Raw genomic sequence first — 23449 nt, 5'->3', positions numbered from 1 at the left:
TACCCACCCAAACTCACGCCCTGACCGTCAAACACATACAAAATAACAGAAAACCGGTCAGGAACTTGACAGAAATTGTGAAAGACTGAGTTTAAATGTATTTGGCTAAGGTGTATGTAAACTTCTGACTTCAACTGTATCAGAAATAGTGTAAATAGAATTATAGTCAACCTAAAACATTGTGATACAATTATGAATGCAGTTTATACAAGTTTTAAACACATTTTCTGTATAAATAGCCTCTAAAATAAATGTAAACAAACCATTAATGTCTCAAAATGAGTGTTATTATATGATACAATATCAGCATTTGTTGCATTTACAACTTGTCTAAGTCCCATCATCGACGGATTTCAGCCAGTGTCTGGCTGTGATTCACTGCATATTTTGAATGGAATGTTGGCATATTGGCAATTTAATAAAAATAAATAAAAAAATGGAATCAATCCTTTAAAACTGGCTGGCTAACTAGCTAACACGCATACAGTAGAGAGAAATTATCCACATTCATTGTTTTACACAATATTTTATAACAGCACTGGCAAATCACGGTTGACCTTTAGACTTTTCTAGTATTTTAATAACTATTTCTATGTTTATAACATCTTTATGCAATAGATTATAGCTAGAATATCTAAAATACCACAAACATATAGAATGTTGCTTACTAACACTGAAATGGCTGGTAGTAGTGGCAAGGTTTCTCCATAGAGGAGGATGAGTGACCAGCCACTATCTCTCCATGCTGTCTCCATGCTGTCTCCATGCTGTCTCCATGCTGTCTCCATGCTGTCTCCATGCTGTCTCCATGCTGTTCCCATGATGTTCCCATGCTGTCTCCATGATGTTCCAATGCTGTTCCCATGATGTTCCCATGCTGTCTCCATGATGTTCCAATGCTGTTCCCATGATGTTCCCATGATGTCTCCATGCTGTCTCCATGCATTTCCCATGCTGTCTCCATGCTGTCTCCATGCTGTCTCCATGATGTTCCCATGATGTTCCCATGCTGTTCCCATGATGTCCCCATGATGTTCCCATACTGTCTCCATGATGTTCCAATGCTGTTCCCATGATGTTCCCATGATGTCTCCATGCTGTCTCCATGCATTTCCCGTGCTGTCTCCATGCTGTCTCCATGATGTTCCCATGCTACTCCCATGATGTTCCCATGATGTTCCCATGCTAATCCCATGATGTTCCCATGCTAATCCCATGATGTTCCCATGATGTTCCCATGCTAATCCGATGATGTTCCCATGATGTCCCCATGCTGTTCCCGTGCTGTTCCCATGATGTTTCGATGATGTCCCCATGCTGTTCTCATGATGTTCCTATGCTGTTCCCATGATTTCCCCATGCTTTCTCAATGATGTCTCCATGATGTCCCCATGCTGTTCCCATGCTAATCCCATGATTTCCCCATGCTTTTGTAACAGTATAACTTTACGTCGTCCCCTCGCCCCGACACGGGCGCAAACCAGGGACCTTCTGCACACATCGACAACAGTCGCCCACGAAGCATCGTTACCCATCGCTCCACAAAGGCCGCGGCCCTTGCAGAGCAAGGGGAAACCCTACTTAAAGTCTCAGAGCAAGTGACGTAACTGATTGAAATGCTACTAGCGCGTACCCGCTAACTAGCTAGCCATTTCACATCCGTTACACTTTCTCCATGATGTCTCCATGATGTCCACATGCTGTTCCCATGCTGTTCCCATGCTAATCCCATGATGTCCCCATGCTATTCCCGTGCTGAGCCACCAGCAGTAGCAGCCTTGAGACTCCACAAAACACAGTGATATGTCTGGTGGACTAATAAAGCTGGCGTTGCCACGACGACTCCAACCCAGCATGCAGCGTCGGAGGGTGGAGAGTGAAACCCATTTGTTCAACAACAGAGGGCTGGGGGAGAGAGATGGGGGGGGGGGGGGCTGTAAAAGTCCACTCCATGATAATAAATATAATATTAATGATAAAACTGTTAATATAATATGAAGGGCTACCTCTTCTCTCCCTCCTCCTCTCAACTCTCCCTGGGCATGTGTAGCATAAATGGCTGCCTGGGATTTAATGGAATACTACCTCGCTGAGGTTTAAGATTTTAGGTCTAGATCTAACAGCCACCGAAGGGGTTAGCTATCGTCATCATCCATGATAAATTATCTACGTTTAAACTGATGATTATGGAGCAATGGGAGCTTAGACTCTGCAGTTGTCCTACAGCTCTGCTGCCGAGGCTTAGCTGAACAGTAGTGTTGCTTGGCTCAGCCATTCTCTATCGCGCTCTGTCTGTCTCTGTCTGTCTGTCTCTGTCTGTTTCTGTCTGTCTTTGTCTGTCTCTCTCTCGTCTGTCTGTCTCTCTCTCTCCTGTCTGTTTCTCTCTGTCTGTCTGTCTGTCTGTCTGTCTCTCTCTGTCTGTCTCGCTCATCTCTCTCGCTTAAACTCTCACTTTTTCTCTGTCTCTGTCTGTCTGTCTGTCTGTCTGTCTGTCTGTCTGTCTGTCTGTCTCTGTCTCTGTCTCTGTCTCTGTCTCTGTCTTTGTCTCTCTCTTTGTCTTTGTCTCTGTCTCTGTCTCTGTCTCTCTCTCTCTCTCTGTCTCTCTCAGTGTGTTGTTTCTCCCCCCCCCCCCACACACACACACCATCTGCACCGTATTGAACCAGGAGAATCAGGAAGAGCAGAATCAGCAGCTTTAATGACCCTGTGTAAATAGGCTCAATAGGAACTAATGACTATGTTATGAACAATGTAATAACATAGGACCCAATCCCAGGTAAACTACCCAACCAAATAATTGTTATGGGTTCAAGCAGCGAAGCCCTATTGTATTTCTTGGCGTTCATCATCATTAGGCAATTCCTCCCATTGCGATTCAATGCCAACTAAAACAATGGTGGTGCGATAACAAGCGATTGAAAAGGCAAACTTTGAAAGCCCACTCCCCTCACCACGTGTGATGTAGAGTCGTGAAACTCGGTCCTGTGTGGCTCAGTTGGTAGAGCATGGCGCTTGCAACGCCAGGGTTGTGGGTTCAATTCCCACGGGGGGACCAGGGTTCAATTCCCACGGGGAGACCAGGATGAATATGTATGAACTTTCCAATTTGTAAGTCGCTCTGGATAAGAGCGTCTGCTAAATGACTTAAATGTAAATGTAAATGTACATTACATTTACATTTACATTTAAGTCATTTAGCAGACGCTCTTATCCAGAGCGACTTACAAGTACATACATTCATACTTTTTTTTGTACTGGCCCCCCGTGGGAAACGAACCCACAACCCTGGCGGGTACATAGGTCCGTCTCTTCACAAGGACACGTTTGCCTCAAGAACCCATGAGGTCCGCCTTAATGGATTTTCCGCCATTTAGAATTTTTTGTGAAAAACACTTCAAATGCACCGAATGGCCTTTATGGAGATCTCTCAACGCTATATTTTCCACACTAATATGTCAAACAACTGACCAATAAGCATTCACGTGGGCGTGGTCTGACACATAAATGCAGATAAATCAGACAGGGATAATCGTATTGTAATAACTTGCCACACATGTTCCAAACACTGTCAAGACTCGACATAACACTAGTACATTCAGCTCGACCACATGGTGGCGCCATAACGGATACATGTATATATCTGTTGATTGGTTTGACTCAGAGGGATATGAGTCTAGCTAAACTGTTAAGGTTCCGTTTAGCCGCATGGTGGCGCAGTTGGACAGGGAAAACCATTCATGCAAGCTCATTGGCTCATTCTGGCCATATTGTTTAAGCTGGCGTCCTGCATTTGAAGACGTGTACATCGATGTTATATAGATACCAAATTTGGTGCCAATCGGTCCAGCGGTTATGGAGAAGAAGACGTTTAAAGTTGTCAACATCATTTGAAAAGGGTCCAAAATACATCAAAAAGCTAATTGCATGATCTGTTCGATGTTGAGTTCTGATATTTTTCAAGTGTGGTAAGGAGTACAGAGGTAGCTCATCCTAGGGGGATGTGTCCAATTTGTCCTAATGGTTGTGCAGTAGGCCCACAGCTTGAACCCTGGCGTTGCTGCTACTATATTCTCTGGTTGTTTTTTTCCCATTCAGCTATTGCCATGACGACAGACGAGGCGACAGAGAGCCAGCATCAGAAGAAGCCCAGTCAGCAGGAGGCGGAGCAGCATCAGGCCACGCCTCCTGATCACGGACCCTCTGAGTCCCAGGCCGTCACCAGCCCCGCCACCTCGCCCCAGAGCACTGGCTCACCCTCGTACTCCTCTCCCCAGGAGGAGGTGCAGCTGAGACCCCGCCGGCGCACCTCGGCCGGCCGTGGCCTCTCGCGCCTCTTCTCCTCCTTCCTGAAGAGGCGTTCCCAGTGCGAGGAGGACGGGGGAGAGAAGGGGGAGAAAGGAGGGGACGGGGAAGAGCCCAAGGCGCCCATCGCTGACTGTGAGCCAGAGCTCAAGATCGACGGTGATCAGAACCTTGACCTGCACTCGCTCAGCAGCAACGAGGCGCAGGTGAGATCCTATCCTAACCACCACACTGTAGTACATAGCTGTGTGTGTGTGTGTGTGTGTGTGTGTGTGTGTGTGTGTGTGTGTGTGTGTGTGTGTGTGTGTGTGTGTGTGTGTGTGTGTGTGTGTGTGTGTACGTGTGTGTGTGTACGTGTGTGTGTGTGTACGTGTGTGTGTGTACGTGTGTGTGTGTGTACGTGTGTGTGTCCTGCAATAGGGAATTAATAAGAGTCAAAGTGGTGATTTGAGTCTTTTCCTGAAGAACATCAGCGTCTGTGAAGATTAGTACTGTTAAGTGTTTTTTTGTCGGATTACAGTACTCCTCAAACTGCAATTTGAAGTGAGTCCGAAGTGCATGAATGTGTAATGAATGTTATGGTGTTTAGGACTAATGTGCTGGAACTTGAGGAAAGCCTTTCCATTGGATACTGTGTAATTACATAGTGTGGGAGCACATTTTGGGCACAAGATACAAAAATAAGATACAAAAAGCATTGTATTACTGTATATAATAAACAGTAAGGGAAGCATTCAGTAGAGGGTTACAGACCACAGTAGACTAAAACAGTGATACTTAAGGGCTCTCCTCATTGGGTCTAAGTGTCCTCTCTCTCTCTCTCTCTCTCGCTCTCTCCTCTCTCTCTCTCTCTCTCTCTCTCTCTCTCTCTCTCTCTCTCTCTCTCTCTCTCTCTCTCTCTCTCTCTCTCTCTCTCTCTCCTCTCTCTCTCTCTCTCTCTCTCTTGCTCTCTCTTGCTCTCTGAGGCCATGCCTTTGATAAGGGACTCGTTTAGAGTAGCGAGGCTCCAGTCGACTCCTCTTCAGAGAGTCAGTGTTGCATGCCAAATGACTCCATATCCTCTATTGTACATGCCAAATGACTCCATATCCTCTATTGTACATGCCAAATGACTCCATATCCTCTATTGTACATGCCAAATGACTCCATATCCTCTATTGTACATGCCAAATGACTCCATATCCTCTATTGTACATGCCAAATGACTCCATATCCTCTATTGTACATGCCAAATGACTCCATATCCTCTATTGTACATGCCAAATGACTCCATATCCTCTATTGTACATGCCAAATGACTCCATATCCTCTATTGTACATGCCAAATGACTCCATATCCTCTATTGTACATGCCAAATGACTCCATATCCTCTATTGTACATGCCAAATGACTCCATATCCTCTATTGTACATGCCAAAATGACTCCATATCCTCTATTGTACATGCCAAATGACTCCATATCCTCTATTGTACATGCCAAATGACTCCATATCCTCTATTGTACATGCCAAATGACTCCATATCCTCTATTGTACATGCCAATTGACTCCATATCCTCTATTGTGCATGCCAAATGACTCCATATCCTCTATTGTGCATGCCAAATGACTCCATATCCTCTATTGTACATGCCAAATGACTCCATATCCTCTATTGTACATGCCAAATGACTCCATATCCTCTATTGTGCATGCAAAATGACTCCATATCCTCTATTGTGCATGCCAAATGACTCCATATCCTCTATTGTGCATGCAAAATGACTCCATATCCTCTATTGTGCATGCCAATTGACTCCATATCCTCTATTGTACATGCCAAATGACTCCCTATTCTCTACATAGTGCACTACTTTAGACCAGAGCTCTATTGGCCCTGGTCAAAAGGCACTATATGGGTAATAGGGAGGCATTTGGGACACAGCCAGGGATTCAGGGAGTAACCTAAGAGCAGTGCCCCCTGACCTGGCTGGCTGGCTGACTGGCTGGCTAACTGGCTAGCTGGCTGGCTGGTCCCAGTTCCACTAGTTCCCTTCCTCTCCCTGAACAGCAGTACTTTTAAGACCTTACTCCTTCCATCGGTGTCTACAGTAATTTACTTTACTTTTTGCTGTAGTGATGGTTTAGTTATTCATTGACATTGAATGTGTATGTGTGTGTGACAAAGCCTTTGTTTAGTTCACCTGTAGTGAAGTGTAGAGATGCAGAACCAGAGCGGTTGACCTGACTACTAACTTGTGTGTTTGAGCTGAGGATTCGTGAATGCCTCCAGGCGTGTGGTTGTAACGTGTTCACTGACTGGACACTGTCTGAGACTGAACACTGCAGGTATAGACCAGTTTACCAATATATAGATGTCGACTACAGTGGCTCATCAATATCATGTCTTTGTCCCTTGTCAAGCTTATCTGTTTGTTCTGTGTATCTTTAAGCAAGGATGTTTTTGTCATGTGTCAATGTATGCGTTTTTTGATATAAATATGACATTGATTGTGTTTAAAATGTGTCTTGTGTCTTTTTCCTCCAGCCTGTCCAGGTAGACCAGACGGAAGACCCTGACACTGAGAAAGACTCTGAGGAAGAGGGGGGAGAGACAGATAAGGAGAAAAGAGAAGAGGACAGTGCCCAGGAGAAGGAGAAAGAGGAGGAGGAGCCTGAGAAAGAGGGAGCAGAGAAGACCACAGAGGAAGACGCTCAACCTCCTAAGCCTCCCCGTCGACCCAGGATCATGCAAATTAAAGTTACACTGCTGGACGACACTCTGTTTGAGTGTGAGCTGGATGTAAGTCCCAATATTACCAAATCATTCCTTTATTCTAGTTGGAAACCTGGGATACATAGCCTGGGGGATCCAGGACGGTTTGTGCTGTCTAGCCAAATCTTATGCAGTCGTCATGCCATGTTTGACATGACTGTTTGGCATGGCTGTTGGACATGGCTCTTTGACTTGGCTCTTTGACTTGGCTGTTTGACTTGACTGTTTGGCATGACTGTTTGGCATGACTGTTTGGCATGACTGTTTGGTATGACTGTTTGGCATGACTGTTTGGCATGACTGTTTGACATGACTGTTGGACATGACTGTTGGACATGACTGTTGGACATGACTGTTGGACATGACTGTTTGACATGACTGTTTGACATGTCTGTTTGACATGACTGTTTGACATGACTGTTTGACATGACTGTTTGACATGTCTGTTTGACATGACTGTTTGACATGACTGTTTGACATGACTGTTTGACATGTCTGTTTGACATGTCTGTTTGACATGACTGTTTGACATGACTGTTTGACATGACTGTTTGGCATGTCTGTTTGACATGTCTGTTTGACATGACTGTTTGACATGTCTGTTTGACATGACTGTTTGGCATGGCTCTTTGGCATGGCTGTTTGGCAATTCCATTTGATTTGGCAAGACAGCACAACCATCCCTGGGATCTCCAGGCTAGGGATACATCCAGTATTGAGTAAAACGATCCTCCACCACCACTCAGACAATGTTTTAGTCATTGGTCAGCAGCAGCCTAACTAACAGCATGCTACAGCAAGGTCCCTGAGCTTCCTCTCTCCTAAATCATGTTCTACTGCATTAGGAACCGACAGTTAATGGCTACATCCCAATTGACACCCTATTCCCTACGTAGTGCACTGCTTTTGAGCAGAACACTGTGGGCCCCGGTCAAAAGTAGTGCACTATATAGGGAATAGGGTGTCATTTGGGACACATATGTCTCATACAGTTCATTACTGTCTTTTTGTGTGTCTGTAGCTATTTCTTCTCCCTGTGCGTGTGTCTGGCCTTTAGAAAACATGCCTATCACACAGACACACACATGGCTCTCTGTGAAATATGTCTCCTGCCTTTAGAAAACATGCCAATCACACAGACACACACATGGCTCTCTGTGAAATATGTCTCCTGCCTGTAGAAACATGCCAAAGGTGTGGAGCTGTTCACCAAGGTGTGTGACCACCTCAACCTGCTGGAGAGAGACTACTATGGCCTGGCCATCTGGGAGTCGCCCTCCATGAAGGTCAGAAGCTCTGAGACAATGTTCTGCTCTTTAACTAATGTCTGTCTGTTACAACACTGTTACTAATATTACTGGTGTGATCACACCTGTACCTGTACATTCTCACAAAGATACATGTACATATTATACACGCACCTCTCTGATTCAGAGGGGTTGGGTTAAATGTGGAAGACACATTTCAGTTGAAGACATTCAGTTGTACAACTGACTAGGTATCTCCCTCTTTCCTCCTGGTTTCCTCCCAGTGTTGTACAACTGACTAGGTATCTCCCTCTTTCCTCCTGGTTTCCTCCCAGTGTTGTACAACTGACTAGGTATCTCCCTCTTTCCTCCTGGTTTCCTCCCAGTGTTGTACAACTGACTAGGTATCCCCTTTTCCTCCTAGTGTTTGATGTTCAGTTTTAAAAAGGCGCAACGTCTTGAGTCCTTGCTTTTTTTTCTTCTGATGATTGTTCTACTTCTGCTCCACAGACCTGGATGGATTTCACCAAGGAGATCCGCAGACAGGTTCAAGGTGAGGGGGTTGAATGCGTGGCTTCTGCTCTGCTCTCATTGTGTGTGTGTATAGGGGCCTGTCTTGTAACCTCTCGCTAAATGAATGGAAGTTATACTGTGGGTGCGGTGCGTTCGTAAAATGGTGGCTCCAGACTGTCAGTGTGTCCTGGGCCTTTCGTAAGTTCCGAGTGTTTCTCTTTCGCAGCGATCAGAGCGCACACTGGAATGCTCTGATCTCACAATGCAAGTCAAGCACCATCAGTTAACTGGCTAAAGTTGGCTGGCTTGCTAGCGTTAACCCTCAAACGCTGGATGTAGAACGGCTAATAAACACACTGCCCTGTACACCTCACCGTGACACTCCCATTTCATTTTCTGCTCCACCTACGTAGGTGCAAAGTTAGACAAGATCTGTGCAGACGCACAATCATGTACAGGTGAGACGAAAATACCGTCGTCATTCATTACTCAGGGGGGTATTCATTAGTGCACACCGTAGCTAAACGTTTCGGAACGAAATTGAGGGTTTCTTATTGGACAAGTTCATGTTAGTCCCTAACAGTCCGTTTGGTGCCTATTGAATATGACCCAAGTTTTTTTTTTAACATCGCTGTGCATGTTTTAGCGAGAGGAAAATGTTACCGTGATTTGAATGTGTTTTGAAGCCAGATTTTTCCCTTCAGGCACCAATTATGACTTCACCTTCAATGTGAAGTTCTATCCTCCTGACCCAGCCCAGCTTTCTGAAGACATCACCAGGTAAACCTCTACCTGCTCCTCCGTTTGGTTTCTCTCTTCTAGGTGTGCTCTCTGTCTCTTCCCAGCAAACCAAAATTTGTTCTGTGAAAAATGTTCCCAGAACATTTGTTAGGTCGCGGCAAATGTTCTCATAACACAAAAAAATGTCCAGTCGTGCTGATGATTATAGAATGTTTGAATAAGACATTCACCTGATGCTAGAAAAACGTTCCTAGAACACATTTAACCTGTTCTTTAAAATATGATCAGAATGTTTCATTAGGTTTCTGGGAACATTGTGGGGATATTTTTTTTATATTTTTTTTTATTTAACCTTTATTTAACCAGGTAGGCAAATTGAGAACACGTTCTCATTTACAATTGCGACCTGGCCAAGATAAAGCAAAGCAGTTCGACACATACAACAACACATAGTTACACATGGAGTAAAAACAAACATATAGTCAATAATACAGTGAAAAAAAATAAGTCTATATACAATGTGAGCAAGTGAGGTGAGATAAGGGAGGTGAAGGCAAACAGATATATGTATAAATAAATAAAATATAAAAAGGCCATGGAGGCGAAGTGAGTACAACACAGCAAGTAAAATAAAAACAAAAAAACACTGGAATGGTTGGTTTGCATTGGAAGAAAGTGCAAAGTAGAGACAGAAATAATGGGGTGCAAAGGAGCAAAATAAATTAATAAATAAATACAGTAGGTAAAGAGGTAGTTGTTTGGGCTAAATTGTAGATGGGTTATGTACAGGTGCAGTAATCTATGAGCTGCTCTGACAGCTGGTGCTTAAAGCTAGTGAGGGAGATAGGTGTTTCCAGTTTCAGAGATTTTTGTAGTTCGTTCCAGTCATTGGCAGCAGAGAACTGGAAGGAGAGGCGTCCAAAGGAAGAATTGGTTTTGGGGGTGACTAGAGAGATATACCTGCTGGAGCGCGTGCTACAGGTAGGTGCTGCTATGGTGACCAGCGAGCTGAGATAAGGGGGGACTTTACCTAGCAGGGTCTTGTAGATGACCTGGAACCAGTGGGTTTGGCGACGAGTATGAAGCGAGGGCCAGCCAACGAGAGTGTACAGGTCGCAGTGGTGGGTAGTATATGGGGCTTTGGTGACAAAACGGATGGCACTGTGATAGACTGCATCCAATTTATTGAGTAGGGTTTTGGAGGCTATTTTGTAAATGACATCACCGAAGTCGAGGATTGGTAGGATGGTCAGTTTTACAAGGGTATGTTTGGCAGCATGAGTAAAGGATGCTTTGTTGCGGAATAGGAAGCCAATTCTAGATTTGACTTTGGATTGGAGATGTTTGATGTGGGTCTGGAAGGAGAGTTTACAGTCTAACCAGACACCTAGGTATTTGTAGTTGTCCACATATTCTAAGTCAGAGCCGTCCAAAGTAGTGATGTTGGACAGGCGGGCAGGAGCAGGCAGCGATCGGTTGAAGAGCATGCATTTGGTTTTACTTGTATTTAAGAGCAGTTGGAGGCCACGGAAGGAGAGTTGTATGGCATTGAAGCTCGCCTGGAGGGTTGTTAACACAGTGTCAAAAGAAGGGCCAGAAGTATACAGAATAGTGTCGTCTGCGTAGAGGTGGATCAGAGAATCACCAGCAGCAAGAGCGACATCATTGATGTAAACAGAGAAGAGAGTCGGTCCAAGAATTGAACCCTGTGGCACCCCCATAGAGACTGCCAGAGGCCCGGACAACAGACCCTCCGATTTGACACACTGAACTCTATCAGAGAAGTAGTTGGTGAACCAGGCGAGGCAATCATTAGAGAAACCAAGGCTGTCGAGTCTGCCAATGAGGATGTGGTGATTGACAGAGTCAAAAGCCTTGGCCAGGTCAATGAATACGGCTGCACAGTATTGTTTCCTATCGATGGCGGTTACGATATCGTTTATGACCTTGAGCGTGGCTGAGGTGCACCCATGACCAGCTCTGAAACCAGATTGCATAGCGGAGATATGATAAGAGGTTTCCAAAACACTAAAAGTAAAGGGTCTGAATACTTATGTAAATGTTATATTTCAGTTTTGTATTTTTTATAGATTTACAAAAACTTCTAAAAAATAGTTTTTGCTTTGTCATTATGGTGTATTGTGTATAAAATATTTTTAATCAATTTTAGAGTAAGGGAATCGTAAGGAAAAACCCATTCTGAAAAATGACGATACATAATAAATATATCAAAACAAAATCAGGTTCAATGTTATAATCTTTTATTGAGTTAAGGTCCAATGGTGGTCACGCCCTGACCTTAGAGAGCCTTTTTATTTCTCTATTTGGTTAGGTCAGGGTGTGATTTAGGTAGGGATTCTAGTTTTCTATTTCTTTGTTGGCCGGGTATGGTTCCCAATCGTTGTCTCTGATTGGGAATCATACTTAGGCAGCCTGTTGTTCCACCCTAGGTTGTGGGAAGTTGTTTTTGCACAGTAGCTTTATAGCCCTGCAGAACTTTACGTTTGTTGTTTTCCCGTTGTTGTTTTTGGTGTTCATTTAAATAAAGTACGATGAACACTTTCCACGCTGCGCTTTGGTCTAATTCCGAAGGACGGACGTAACAATGCTGGCATTTTTATCTCAATATCAAATAATTTCTGGGTAACAATTAAGTACCTTACTGTGATTATTTTCACTTAAAATGGTAACAAAAACATACAGTGTTACACAGCATATGAAGAGGATAGGAACATTTTAATAACTCATAAATTGTGTTCTAAAAATATGGTTGTGTTTGTATGACCTATGAATTAAATTAAAGTGTGATGTGTGTCTATATCACCTTTTAGTATGAATGGGTATGAGAAATCAAACGGATGTCAAAACTCGATCTTTAATCAGAGATCTTTAATTTGATTTAAAATACTGTAAAACGATTTGGTCAACATTTTTTTTACTTGAAGACAACGTTAACTTGCTTTGACTCTGAGAACAGGCACGTCTGTATATCGAAAAGTTTTGTCTTTCAACTCGCCAAATTGAGCCCCGTTTCAAATGATCTTTTCCAATCCCCAATATATTTTTTGAGGGGTAAATATATTAATTTAAAAATATAAACTTTATATATAGATTTTTAAAATATATATTCATTCTTTATTATTTTCCCATAACCTTACCACCCATCCCCTAATGTGAGTAAACTAATGAACAACAATACTTGATTTAAAAAAATATATACACAACATGCAACAATTTCATTGATTTTACTGAGTTACCTGTCCATATAAGCAAATCAGTCAATTGAAATAAATAAATTATGCCCTAATCAATGGATTTCACATGACTGGGCAGGGGCGCAGCCATGGGTGAGCCTGGGAGGGCATAGGCCCATCCACTTGGAAGCCAGGTCCAAACACTGGGGAGCCAGGCCCAGCCAGTCAGAATGAGTTTTTCCCCACAAAATACTCCTCAGTTTCATCAGCTGTCTGGGTGGCTGGTCTCAGACGATCCCGCTTGGGGCGGCAGGTAGCCTAGTGGTTAGAGCGTTGGGCCAGTAACCGAAAGGTTGCTAGATCAAATCCCAGAACTGACAAGGTAAAAATCTGTTGTTCTGCCCCTGAACAAGGCAGTTAACTCACTGTTCCTAGGCTGTCATTGTAAATATGAATTTGTTCTTCACTGACTTGCCTAGTTAAATAAAGGTTAAAAAAAATATTTGAAGAAGCCAGATGTGGAGGTCCTGGGCTGGCGTGGTTACACATGGTCTGCAGTTGTGAGGCTGGGTTGGACGTACTGCCAAATTTTCTAAAACGACATTGGAGGCGGTTTATGGTAGAGAAATTTACTTTCAATTCTCTGGCAACAGCTCTGGTGGACATTCATGCAGTCAGCATGCCAATTGCACGCTCCCATCAATCTCAGAAGATCATTCAGTTTTGATTTCTAATTTCAATTGTGCTGTGATGTTTCACAAAGGTTCTGAATCTTTCTATTCTCATAGTTTCTACAGATTGTAAATTTAAACATTTTTTTTTTGCTAAGAGTATTATTATATAATTGATGGATTGACTATGACTTTTCAAATCACCCAGCAGTGCTATTTGCAGAGTTAGCTCCAGGTAAATGTTGCAATTCTTTAGCCATTCCTGAACCTGCCACCAAATACAAGCTACATATTGGCAGTACCAAAACAAGTGATCTAATGATTGTGTCTCTTCGCAGCAAGATCTGTAGAGCTGGGATGGTTGTATCCCCCCATATATATACACTGCTCAAAAAAATAAAGGGAACACTTAAACAACACAATGTAACTCCAAGTCAATCACACTTCTGTGAAATCAAACTGTCCACTTAGGAAGCAACACTGATTGACAATAAATTTCACATGCTGTTGTGCAAATGGAATAGACAAAAGGTGGAAATTATAGGCAATTAGCAAGACACCCCCAATAAAGGAGTGGTTCTGCAGGTGGTGACCACAGACCACTTCTCAGTTTCTATGCTTCCTGGCTGATGTTTTGGTCACTTTTGAATGCTGGCGGTGCTTTCACTCTAGTGGTAGCATGAGACGGAGTCTACAACCCACACAAGTGGCTCAGGTAGTGCAGCTCATCCAGGATGGCACATCAATGCGAGCTGTGGCAAGAAGGTTTGCTGTGTCTGTCAGCGTAGTGTCCAGAGCATGGAGGCGCTACCAGGAGACAGGCCAGTACATCAGGAGACGTGGAGGAGGCCGTAGGAGGGCAACAACCCAGCAGCAGGACCGCTACCTCCGCCTTTGTGCAAGGAGGAGCACTGCCAGAGCCCTGCAAAATGACCTCCAGCAGGCCACAAATGTGCATCTGTGAGTGCATCTGCACGCACAGTGAGGCAAAGACTTTTGGAGGATGACCTGGTGTCTAGAAGGGAATCAAAGAAGCCACTTCTCTCCAGGAAAAACATCAGGTACAGACTGATATTCTGTTAAAGGTACAGGGATTGGACTGCTGAGGACTGGGGTGAAGTCATTTCTCTGATAAATCCCCTTTCCGATTGTTTGGGGCATCCGGAAAAAAGCTTGTCCGGAGAAGACAAGGTGAGCGCTACCATCAGTCCTGTGTTTTGCCAACAGTAAAGCATCCTGAGACCATTCATGTGTGGGGCTGCTTCCCAGCCAAGGGAGTGGGCTCACTCACATTTTTTCCTACGAACACAGCCATGAATAAAGAATGGTACCAACACATCCTCCGAGAGCAACTTCTCCCAACCATCGAGGAACAGTTTGGTGACAAACAATGCCTTTTCCAGCATGATGGAGCACCTTGCCATAAGGAAAAAGTGATAACTAAGTGGCTCGGGAACATAACATTGATATTTTGGGTCCATGGCCAGGAAACTCCCCAGACCTTAATCCCATTGAGAACTTGTGGTCAATCCTCAAGAGGCGGGCGGACAAACAAAAACGCACAAATTCTGACACACTCCAAGCATTGATTATGCAAGAATGGGCTGACATCAGTCAGGATGTGGCCCAGAAGTTAATTGACAGCATGCCAGGGCAGATTGCAGAGGTCTTGAAAAAGAAGGGTCAACACTGCAAATATTGACTCTTTGCATCAACTTCATGTAATTGTCAATAAAAGCCTTTGACACTTATGAAATGCTTGTAATTATACTCCAGTATTCCATAGTAACATCTGACAAAAATATCTAAAGACACTGAGGCAGCAGACTTTGTGAAAATTAGTATTTGTGTCATTCTCAAAACTTTTGGCCACGACTGTATATTGCGTCAACATCAATGGAATTTTTTATTTATTTGCTATGAACGACTTATTTGGAAAATGTGGAACATTATGCAACATTGTGGGAATGTTTTGTGCAACCTTAGTGAATATTTTTTAAATATTATTGCAACGTTAGGGGAATGTCCTGCGCAGCCTACCTTTCCCTTTAACATTGTATGAATATCCACACTTTTCCAACAACCTAATTAAATGTTCTGGGGACCTTTTTTAAAGAACACAGAAAGCTGTTCTATCAACATTCTTGCAACATCAATTGTTTTTGTTGTTGTGCACCCTGATACAAACGTAATCTTAATGGCAACACGACTGGACAGTATTAGTGCTTTTGGGGGAATATACCTCTTGTTATATCCCCACAATGTTAGGGAACCTTTAAAAGAACAGAAAAAATGTGTTCTGGGAACGTTCTTGTAACACCAGGTGAATGTTTTATACAAACATTGCATAATCATCAACAGGACTGGACTGTTTTTGTGTTTTTTCAGTTTTTGCCACAACCTAAGAAATGTTCTGGGAACATTCACAGACTCAATTTTTGGTTTGCTGGGAAAACATTACTGCTACATTGTGTTATCACATTACTTTCAAACCTTTTGGGGGGAGGGGTGTTCTGTGTTGGTTGTTACAGCTTTTTTGGGGGGGGGTTATTCTGTGTTGGTTGTTACAGATTTTGGGGGGGTGTTCTGTGTTGGTTGTTACAGATTTGGGGGGGATGTTCTGTGTTGGTTGTTACAGATTTGGGGGGGATGTTCTGTGTTGGTTGTTACAGATTTGGGGGGGATGTTCTGTGTTGGTTGTTACAGATTTTGGGGGGGTGTTCTGTGTTGGTTGTTACAGATTTTGGGGGGGATGTTCTGTGTTGGTTGTTACAGATTTTGGGGGGGATGTTCTGTGTTGGTTGTTACAGATTTGTTGGGGGGGATGTTCTGTGTTGGTTGTTACAGATTTTGTGCACAATGTTATGAGGATATTTTTCAAGGATATTTCATTAGAAGAAAAAAATTGGGGGAAAAAATATTTTGTTATCAAAAACATTATTTTGGGATGTTAGATAAACCCTAACTAGAACTTAATGTTAGCTAATGTTCTGGGAAAGTTGCCGGTTTGCTGGGTTGTTTATCATTGCCCCAATCTCTCTGTCTCCCTCTCAGTCTCTCTTCACCCCCCCCCCCCCCCCCCCTTTCAATCACTGTCCCTCTAATCCTCACCTGCCAGTTGAGGTCATGAATCTAATTGCACCCAGAGTCATTTCATCCTGCATCCTGCCTCCCACCCACCTCCACCCCATCCATGATTACATAAACAACCCGGCTTAAGCCTAATTAACGGCATCACACTGGGTGTACTGCCTGTGCCTTTATCCCAAATGGCACCCTATCTCCTATATAGTGCACTACTTTTGATCATAGCCCTATGGGAAATAGGGAATCGGGTGCCATTCGGGATGCATAATCTTTCTGCTGCTTCCTGGAAGCCCCGTGGTCTGTGACCTCACGCTGACCCCTAGCTGTGTTTGTGTACAACAGGTGTGTGTGTTTGTGTACGTCAGGTATTCTTGGTAGGACAACGGTAGCAAATATATACTGAACAAAAATATAAATGCAACATGTAAGGTGTTGATCCCAGAAATATTCCATAATCACAAAAAATCTTATTTCTCTCAAATTTTGTGCACAAATTTGTTTACAGGCTATATCACATCCGGCAGTGATTGGGAGTCTCGTAGGGTGGCATACAATTGGTCCAGCGTCGTCCGGGTTTGGCCGGGGGTAGGCCATCATTGTAAATAACAATATGTTCTTAACTGACTTGCCTAGGTAAATAAAGATTACATAAAAAAATTAAATAATAATAATAATAATTACATCCCTGTTAGTGAGAATTGATCCTTTGTCAAGATAATCCATGTACCTGACAGGTGTGGCATATCAAGAAACTGACTAAACAGCATGATCATTACACAGGTGCACCTTGTGCCGGGCACAATGAAAGGCCACTCTAAAATGTGCAGTTTTGTCACACAACGCAATGCCTGTAACGGCAGTCCTCCTCCTCTTCATCTGAAGAGGAGGAGTATTGAGGGAACCAAGGCGCAGCGTAGTGAAATGACATAATTTTATTAACGAAAACACGAACTTGACTAAACTAACAAAAACAACAAACGGTGTAGACAGACCTAGACGACGAACTTACATAAACAAGAAGAACGCACGAATAGGAAACATAGGCTACACAAACCGAACAAACCGTAAACAGTCCCGTATGGTGCAAACATATACACAGACACGGAAGACAATCACCCACAACGAACACTGTGAAAACGCCTACCTAAATATGACTCTTAATTAGAGGAACGCCAAACACCTGCCTCTAATTAAGAGCCATACCAGGCAACCCAAAAAACCAACACAGAAACAGAAAACATAGAATGCCCACCCAAACTCACGTCCTGACCAACTAACACATATAACAAACTAACAGAAATAGGTCAGGAACGTGACATAACCCCCCCCATAAGGTGCGAACTCTGGGCGCACCAGCACAAAGTCTAGGGGAGGGTCTGGGTGGGCATCTGACCACGGTGGTGGCTCAGGCTCCGGGCGAGGTCCCCACCCCACCATAGTCAATCCCAGCCTCCATCTTCCCCTAAAAATGTCCACCCATATCTTACCCCCACAAAATCCTCTTGGTAACATCCATGACAGGGACAGCACCGGGACAGAGGGATAGATCAAGACAGTGGGATAGCACAAGACAGAGGGATAGATCAGAATATAGAGGTAGATCAGGATAGAGAGGGAGATCAGGATAGAGGGGCAAATCCGGACTGAAAGGCAGCTCCGGACAGAGAGACAGCTCTGGACTGAGGGGCAGTTCTGGGTATATAGCCGTTTCCGGCTGAAGGGCAGCTCATGGCTGACTGACGAATCTGGACGCTCATGGCAGGCTGACGGCTCTCGACGCTCATGGCTGGCTGACGGCTCTCGACGCTCATGGCTGGCTGACGTCTCTCGACGCTCATGGCAGGCTGACGGCTCTCGACGCTCATGGCTGGCTGACGGCTCTCGACGCTCATGGCTGGCTGAAGGCTCTGGACGCTCATGGCTCACTGACGGCTCTCGACGCTCATGGCTGGCTGACGGCTCTCGACGCTCATGGCTGGCTGACGGCTCTCGACGCTCATGGCTGGCTGACGGCTCTCGACGCTCATGGCTGGCTGAAGGCTCTGGACGCTCATGGCTCACTGGCGGCTCTGGCAGATCCTGTCTGGTTGGCGGCTCTGGCAGATCCTGTCTGGTTGGCGGCTCTGGCAGATCCTGTCTGGTTGGCGGCTCCGGCAGATCCTGTCTGACGGACGGCTCTAGCGGCTCCTGTCTGGCGGGCGGCTCTAGCGGCTCCTGTCTGGCGGACGGCTCTGTAGGCTCATGGCAGACGGGCGGCTTTGCAGGCTCATTGCAGACGGGCGGCTTTGCAGGCTCATTGCAGACGGATGGCTCAGACGGCGCTGGGGAGACGGATGGCTCAGATGGCGCTGGGGAGACGGATGGCTCAGATGGCGCTGGGGAGACGGATGGCTCAGATGGCCCTGGGGAGACGGATGGCTCAGATGGCGCTGGGGAGACGGATGGCTCTGGCCGGATAAGGTGCACTGTAGACCTGGTGCGTGGTGCCGGAACTGGAGGCACCGGGCTAAGGACACGCACCTTCATACTAGTGCGGGGAGCAGGGACAGGGCACACTGGACTCTCAAAGCCTACTCTATACCTGGTGCGTGGTACCGGCACTGGTGGCACCGGGCTGAGGGCAAGCACATCAGGATTAGTAGGGGGAGAAGAAACAGTGTGTACAGGGCTCTGGAGACGCACAGGTGGCTTAGTGCGTGGTGTCGGAACTGGAGGCACCGCACTGGATACACGCACTACAGGGAGAGTGCATGGAGGAGGAACAGGGCTCTGGAAGCGCACTGGTAGCCTAGTGCGTAGTGTAGGCACTGTAGGTACTAGGCTGGGGCGGGGAGGTGGCGCCGGAAATACCGGACTGTGCAGGCGTACTGACTTTCTTGAGCATTGAGCCTGCCCAACCTTACCTGGTTGAATGCTCCCGGTCGCCCGACCAGTGCGGGGAGGTGGAATAACCCGCACCGGGCTATGTAGGCGAACTGGGGAAACCATGCGTAAGGCAGGTGCCATGTATGCCGGCCCGAGGAGACGCACTGGAGACCAGACGCGTTGAGCCGGCCTCATGACACCTGGCTCAATGCCCAATCTAGCCCTACCAGTGCGGGGAGGTGGAATAACCCGCACTGGGCTATGCACTCGTACAGGAGACACCGTGCGCTCTACTGCGTAACACGGCGCCTGCCCATACTCCCGCTCTCCACGGTAAGCCTGGGAAGTGGGCGCAGGTCTCCTACCTGCCCTTGGCCCACTACCTCTTAGCCCCCCCCAAGAAATTTTTGGGTGTTACTCACGGGCTTTTTGGGCTTCCTCCGAACTGCCTCCAGCTGTTCCCATGGACGGTGATTAACTTTAGCCCATGGTCCTTCTCCGTTAAATACTTGCTCCCAACTCCACAAGTCCTGTATACTTTCCCGTTGCTCGAAATTCCGCTGCTTGGTTCTGGATTGGTGGGTGATTCTGTAACGGCAGTCCTCCTCCTCTTCATCTGAAGAGGAGGAGTATTGAGGGAACCAAGGCGCAGCGTAGTGAAATGACATAATTTTATTAACGAAAACACGAACTTGACTAAACTAACAAAAAACAACAAACGGTGTAGACAGACCTAGACGACGAACTTACATAAACAAGAAGAACGCACGAATAGGAAACATAGGCTACACAAACCGAACAAACCGTAAACAGTCCCGTATGGTGCAAACATATACACAGACACGGAAGACAATCACCCACAACGAACACTGTGAAAACTCCTACCTAAATATGACTCTTAATTAGAGGAACGCCAAACACCTGCCTCTAATTAAGAGCCATACCAGGCAACCCAAAAAACCAACACAGAAACAGAAAACATAGAATGCCCACCCAAACTCACGTCCTGACCAACTAACACATATAACAAACTAACAGAAAATAGGTCAGGAACGTGACAATGCCAAAGATGTCTCAAGTTTTGAGGGAGCGTGCAATTGGCATGCTGACTGAAAGATAGTCCAACAGAGCTGTTGCCAGAAAAGGTAATGTTAATTTCTCTACCATAAGCCACCTCGAACGTTGTTTTAGAGAATTTGGCAGTACGTCCAACCGGCCTCACAACCATAGACCATGTGTATGGCGTCGTGTGGGCGAGCGGGATACTGATGTTAACGTTGTGAACAGAGTGCCCCATGTGGTGGCAGTGGGGTTATGGTATGGGCAGGCATAAGCTACGGACAAGGAACACAATAAATCAAATGAAGTCAAACTTTTTTTTTCACATGTGCCGAATACTGTGAAATATTTACTTACAAGACCTTAACCAACAGTGCAGTTCAAGAAGAGTTAAGAAAATATTTACCAAATAAACTAAAGTATAAAGTAATACTATAACATCACATAATAGCAATTTAAATGCACAAAAAAAATACTATGAAGAAATCCTGAGGCCCATTTTTATAAGGTATCTGTGACCAACAGATGCATATCTATTTTCCCAGTCGTGAAATCCATCGATTAGGTCCTAATGAATGTATTTCAATGGACTGATTTCCTCATATGAACTGTAACTCAGTAAAATCATTGACATTTTTGCATGTTGTATTTTATATTTTTGTTAAACATATTTTATTGTTAACACAAACTTGTTTCTTTAAAGACAACAAACTTTCATTGTCCTACCAAGAGTCATTTCATCTACAGTTTGCTCGATTGTCAGTGCACCTTGGTTTGAAAACGACTTAGCCACAGCCCTTTATTTTTATCTTCGCATGGCCAGGTACTACCTGTGTCTCCAGCTGCGTAAGGACATCCTGGGGGGCCGTCTACCTTGCTCCTTTGTCACGCTGGCCCTTCTGGGTTCCTACGCACTGCAGTCAGAGCTGGGGGAGTACGACCCAGAGACACACGCACCAGACTACGCCAAGGACCTGAGGCTGGCCCCAGGACAAACCAAGGAGCTAGAGAAGAAAGTCATGGAGCTGCATAAGACATACAGGTCAGGAGGGGTTTTAATACACACACACTCACTGACTTAGAGACACATTTTCCCAGTATACTCAGCAGAATGCCCCCCCCCCCCCACACACACACTGACTTTTAATTTTTTTATTTTCACCTTTATTTAACCAGGTAAGCTAGTTGAGAACAAGTTCTCATTTACAACTGCGACCTGGCCAAGATAAAGCAAAGCAGTGCGACACGAACAACAACACAGAGTTACACATGGAATAAACAAGCGTACAGTCAATAACACAATAGAAAAAAAAGAAAGTCTATATACAGTGTATGCAAATGGCATGAGGAGGTAAGGCAATGCATAGGCCATAGTAGCGACGTAATTACAATTTAGTAAATAACACTGGCGTGATAGATGAGCAGATGGTGATGTGCAAGTAGAAATACTGGTGTGCAAAAGAGGAGAAAAGTAAATAAAAAGAATATGGGGATGAGGTAGGTAGATTGGGTGGGCTATTTACAGATGGGCTATGTACAGCTGCAGCGATCAGTTAGCTGCTCAGATAGCTGATGTTTAAAGTTAGTGAGGGAAATATAAGTCTCCAGCTTCAGCGATTTTTGCAATTCGTTCCAGTCATTGGCAGCAGAGAACTGGAAGGAAAGGCGGCCAAAGTAGGTGTTGGCTTTGGGGATGACCAGTGAGATATACCTGCTGGAGCGCGTGCTACGGGTGGGTGTTGTTATCGTAACCAGTGAGCTGAGATAAGGCGGAGCTTTACCTAGCATAGACTTATAGATGACCTGGAGCCAGTGGGTCTGGCGACGAATATGTAGCGAGGGCCAGCCGACTAGAGCATACAGGTCGCAGTGGTGGGTGGTATATGGGGCTTTGGTGACAAAACAGATGGCACTGTGATAGACTGCATCCAGTTTGCTGAGTAGAGTATTGGAAGCTATTCTGTAGATGACATCGCCAAATTCGAGGATCGGTATGATAGTCAGTTTTACGAGGGTATGTTTGGCGGCGTGAGTGAAGGAGGCTTTGTTGCAAAATAGGAAGCCGATTCTAGATTTACATTTTGGATTGGAGATGTTTAATATGAGTTTGGAAGGAGAGTTTACAGTCTAGCCAGACACCTAGGTATTTGTAGTTGTCCATATTCTAAGTCAGAACCGTCCAGAGTAGTGATGCTAGTCGGGCGGGCGGGTGCGGGCAGCGAACGGTTGAAGAGCATGCATTTAGTTTTACTAGCGTTTAAGAGCAGTTGGAGGCCACGGAAGGAGTGTTGTATGGCATTGAAGCTCGTTTGGAGGTTAGTTAACCTCTCTGGGATATGTGGCCAACATCCAGTGAAAATGCAGAGCGCCAAATTCAAATAAATTACTATAAAAATTAAACTTTAATGAAATCACACATTCAATATACCAAATTAAAGATACACTTGTTGTGAATCCAGCCAATGTGTCAGATTTCAAAACTGCTTTACGGCGAAAGCAAACGATGCTATTATCTGAGGATAGCACCCAAGCAAACAAACATAGACCATCATATTTCAACCCTCCAGGCGCGACACAAAACGCAGAAATAAAGATATAATTCATCCCTTTCCTTTTGACGAGCTTCTTCTGTTGGCACTCCCAATATGTCCCATAAACATCAGAAATGGTCCTTTTGTTCGATTTAATTCTGTCGATATATATCCAAAATGTCCATTTATTTGGCGCGTTGACTACATGACTACAAAAGTTACTTTTAAGCTTTTTCCAAACATTTCAAATACTTTTGTAATACAACTTTAGGTATTTCTTAATGTAAGTAATCGATGAAATTGAAGACGGGATGATCTGTGTTCAATACCGGAGGAAAACAAAGTGTAGCTAGCTTTCAGGTCACGCGCCTCTAACAAAGAGTACACTTCCCTCGAGCCTCATTCTGAACATGGCTACTTCTTCATTTCTCAAAGGAAAAAACTCAACCAATTTCTAAAGACTGTTGACATCCAGTGGAAGCGA

General features: G+C 44.7%; 1 protein-coding gene across 8 annotated transcripts in view; it reads left to right on the top strand.

Annotated features, from left to right (window-relative positions):
- Positions 1-23449, top strand: part of LOC129820269 (protein 4.1-like) — a 129425-nt gene that overhangs the window by 43630 nt on the left and 62346 nt on the right. For 6 of the 8 annotated variants that reach the window (XM_055877319.1, XM_055877320.1, XM_055877323.1 and 3 more), the window contains exons 2-8: positions 4096-4508; positions 6830-7084; positions 8239-8343; positions 8815-8857; positions 9231-9275; positions 9522-9597; positions 21258-21476. In XM_055877319.1, coding sequence (XP_055733294.1) covers positions 4096-4508; positions 6830-7084; positions 8239-8343; positions 8815-8857; positions 9231-9275; positions 9522-9597; positions 21258-21476 — 1156 coding nt within the window. The remainder of the gene's footprint in view (positions 1-4095; positions 4509-6829; positions 7085-8238; positions 8344-8814; positions 8858-9230; positions 9276-9521; positions 9598-21257; positions 21477-23449) is intronic. The other 2 variants (XM_055877326.1, XM_055877322.1) reach the window with 1 other exon arrangement.

The sequence above is a fragment of the Salvelinus fontinalis genome, chromosome 22 (assembly GCF_029448725.1).
Source record: "Salvelinus fontinalis isolate EN_2023a chromosome 22, ASM2944872v1, whole genome shotgun sequence".
Taxonomy (NCBI): Eukaryota; Metazoa; Chordata; class Actinopteri; order Salmoniformes; family Salmonidae; genus Salvelinus; species Salvelinus fontinalis.
Note: the sequence above shows the minus strand (reverse complement) of the source record. Positions and strands in the feature narration are given on the sequence as shown.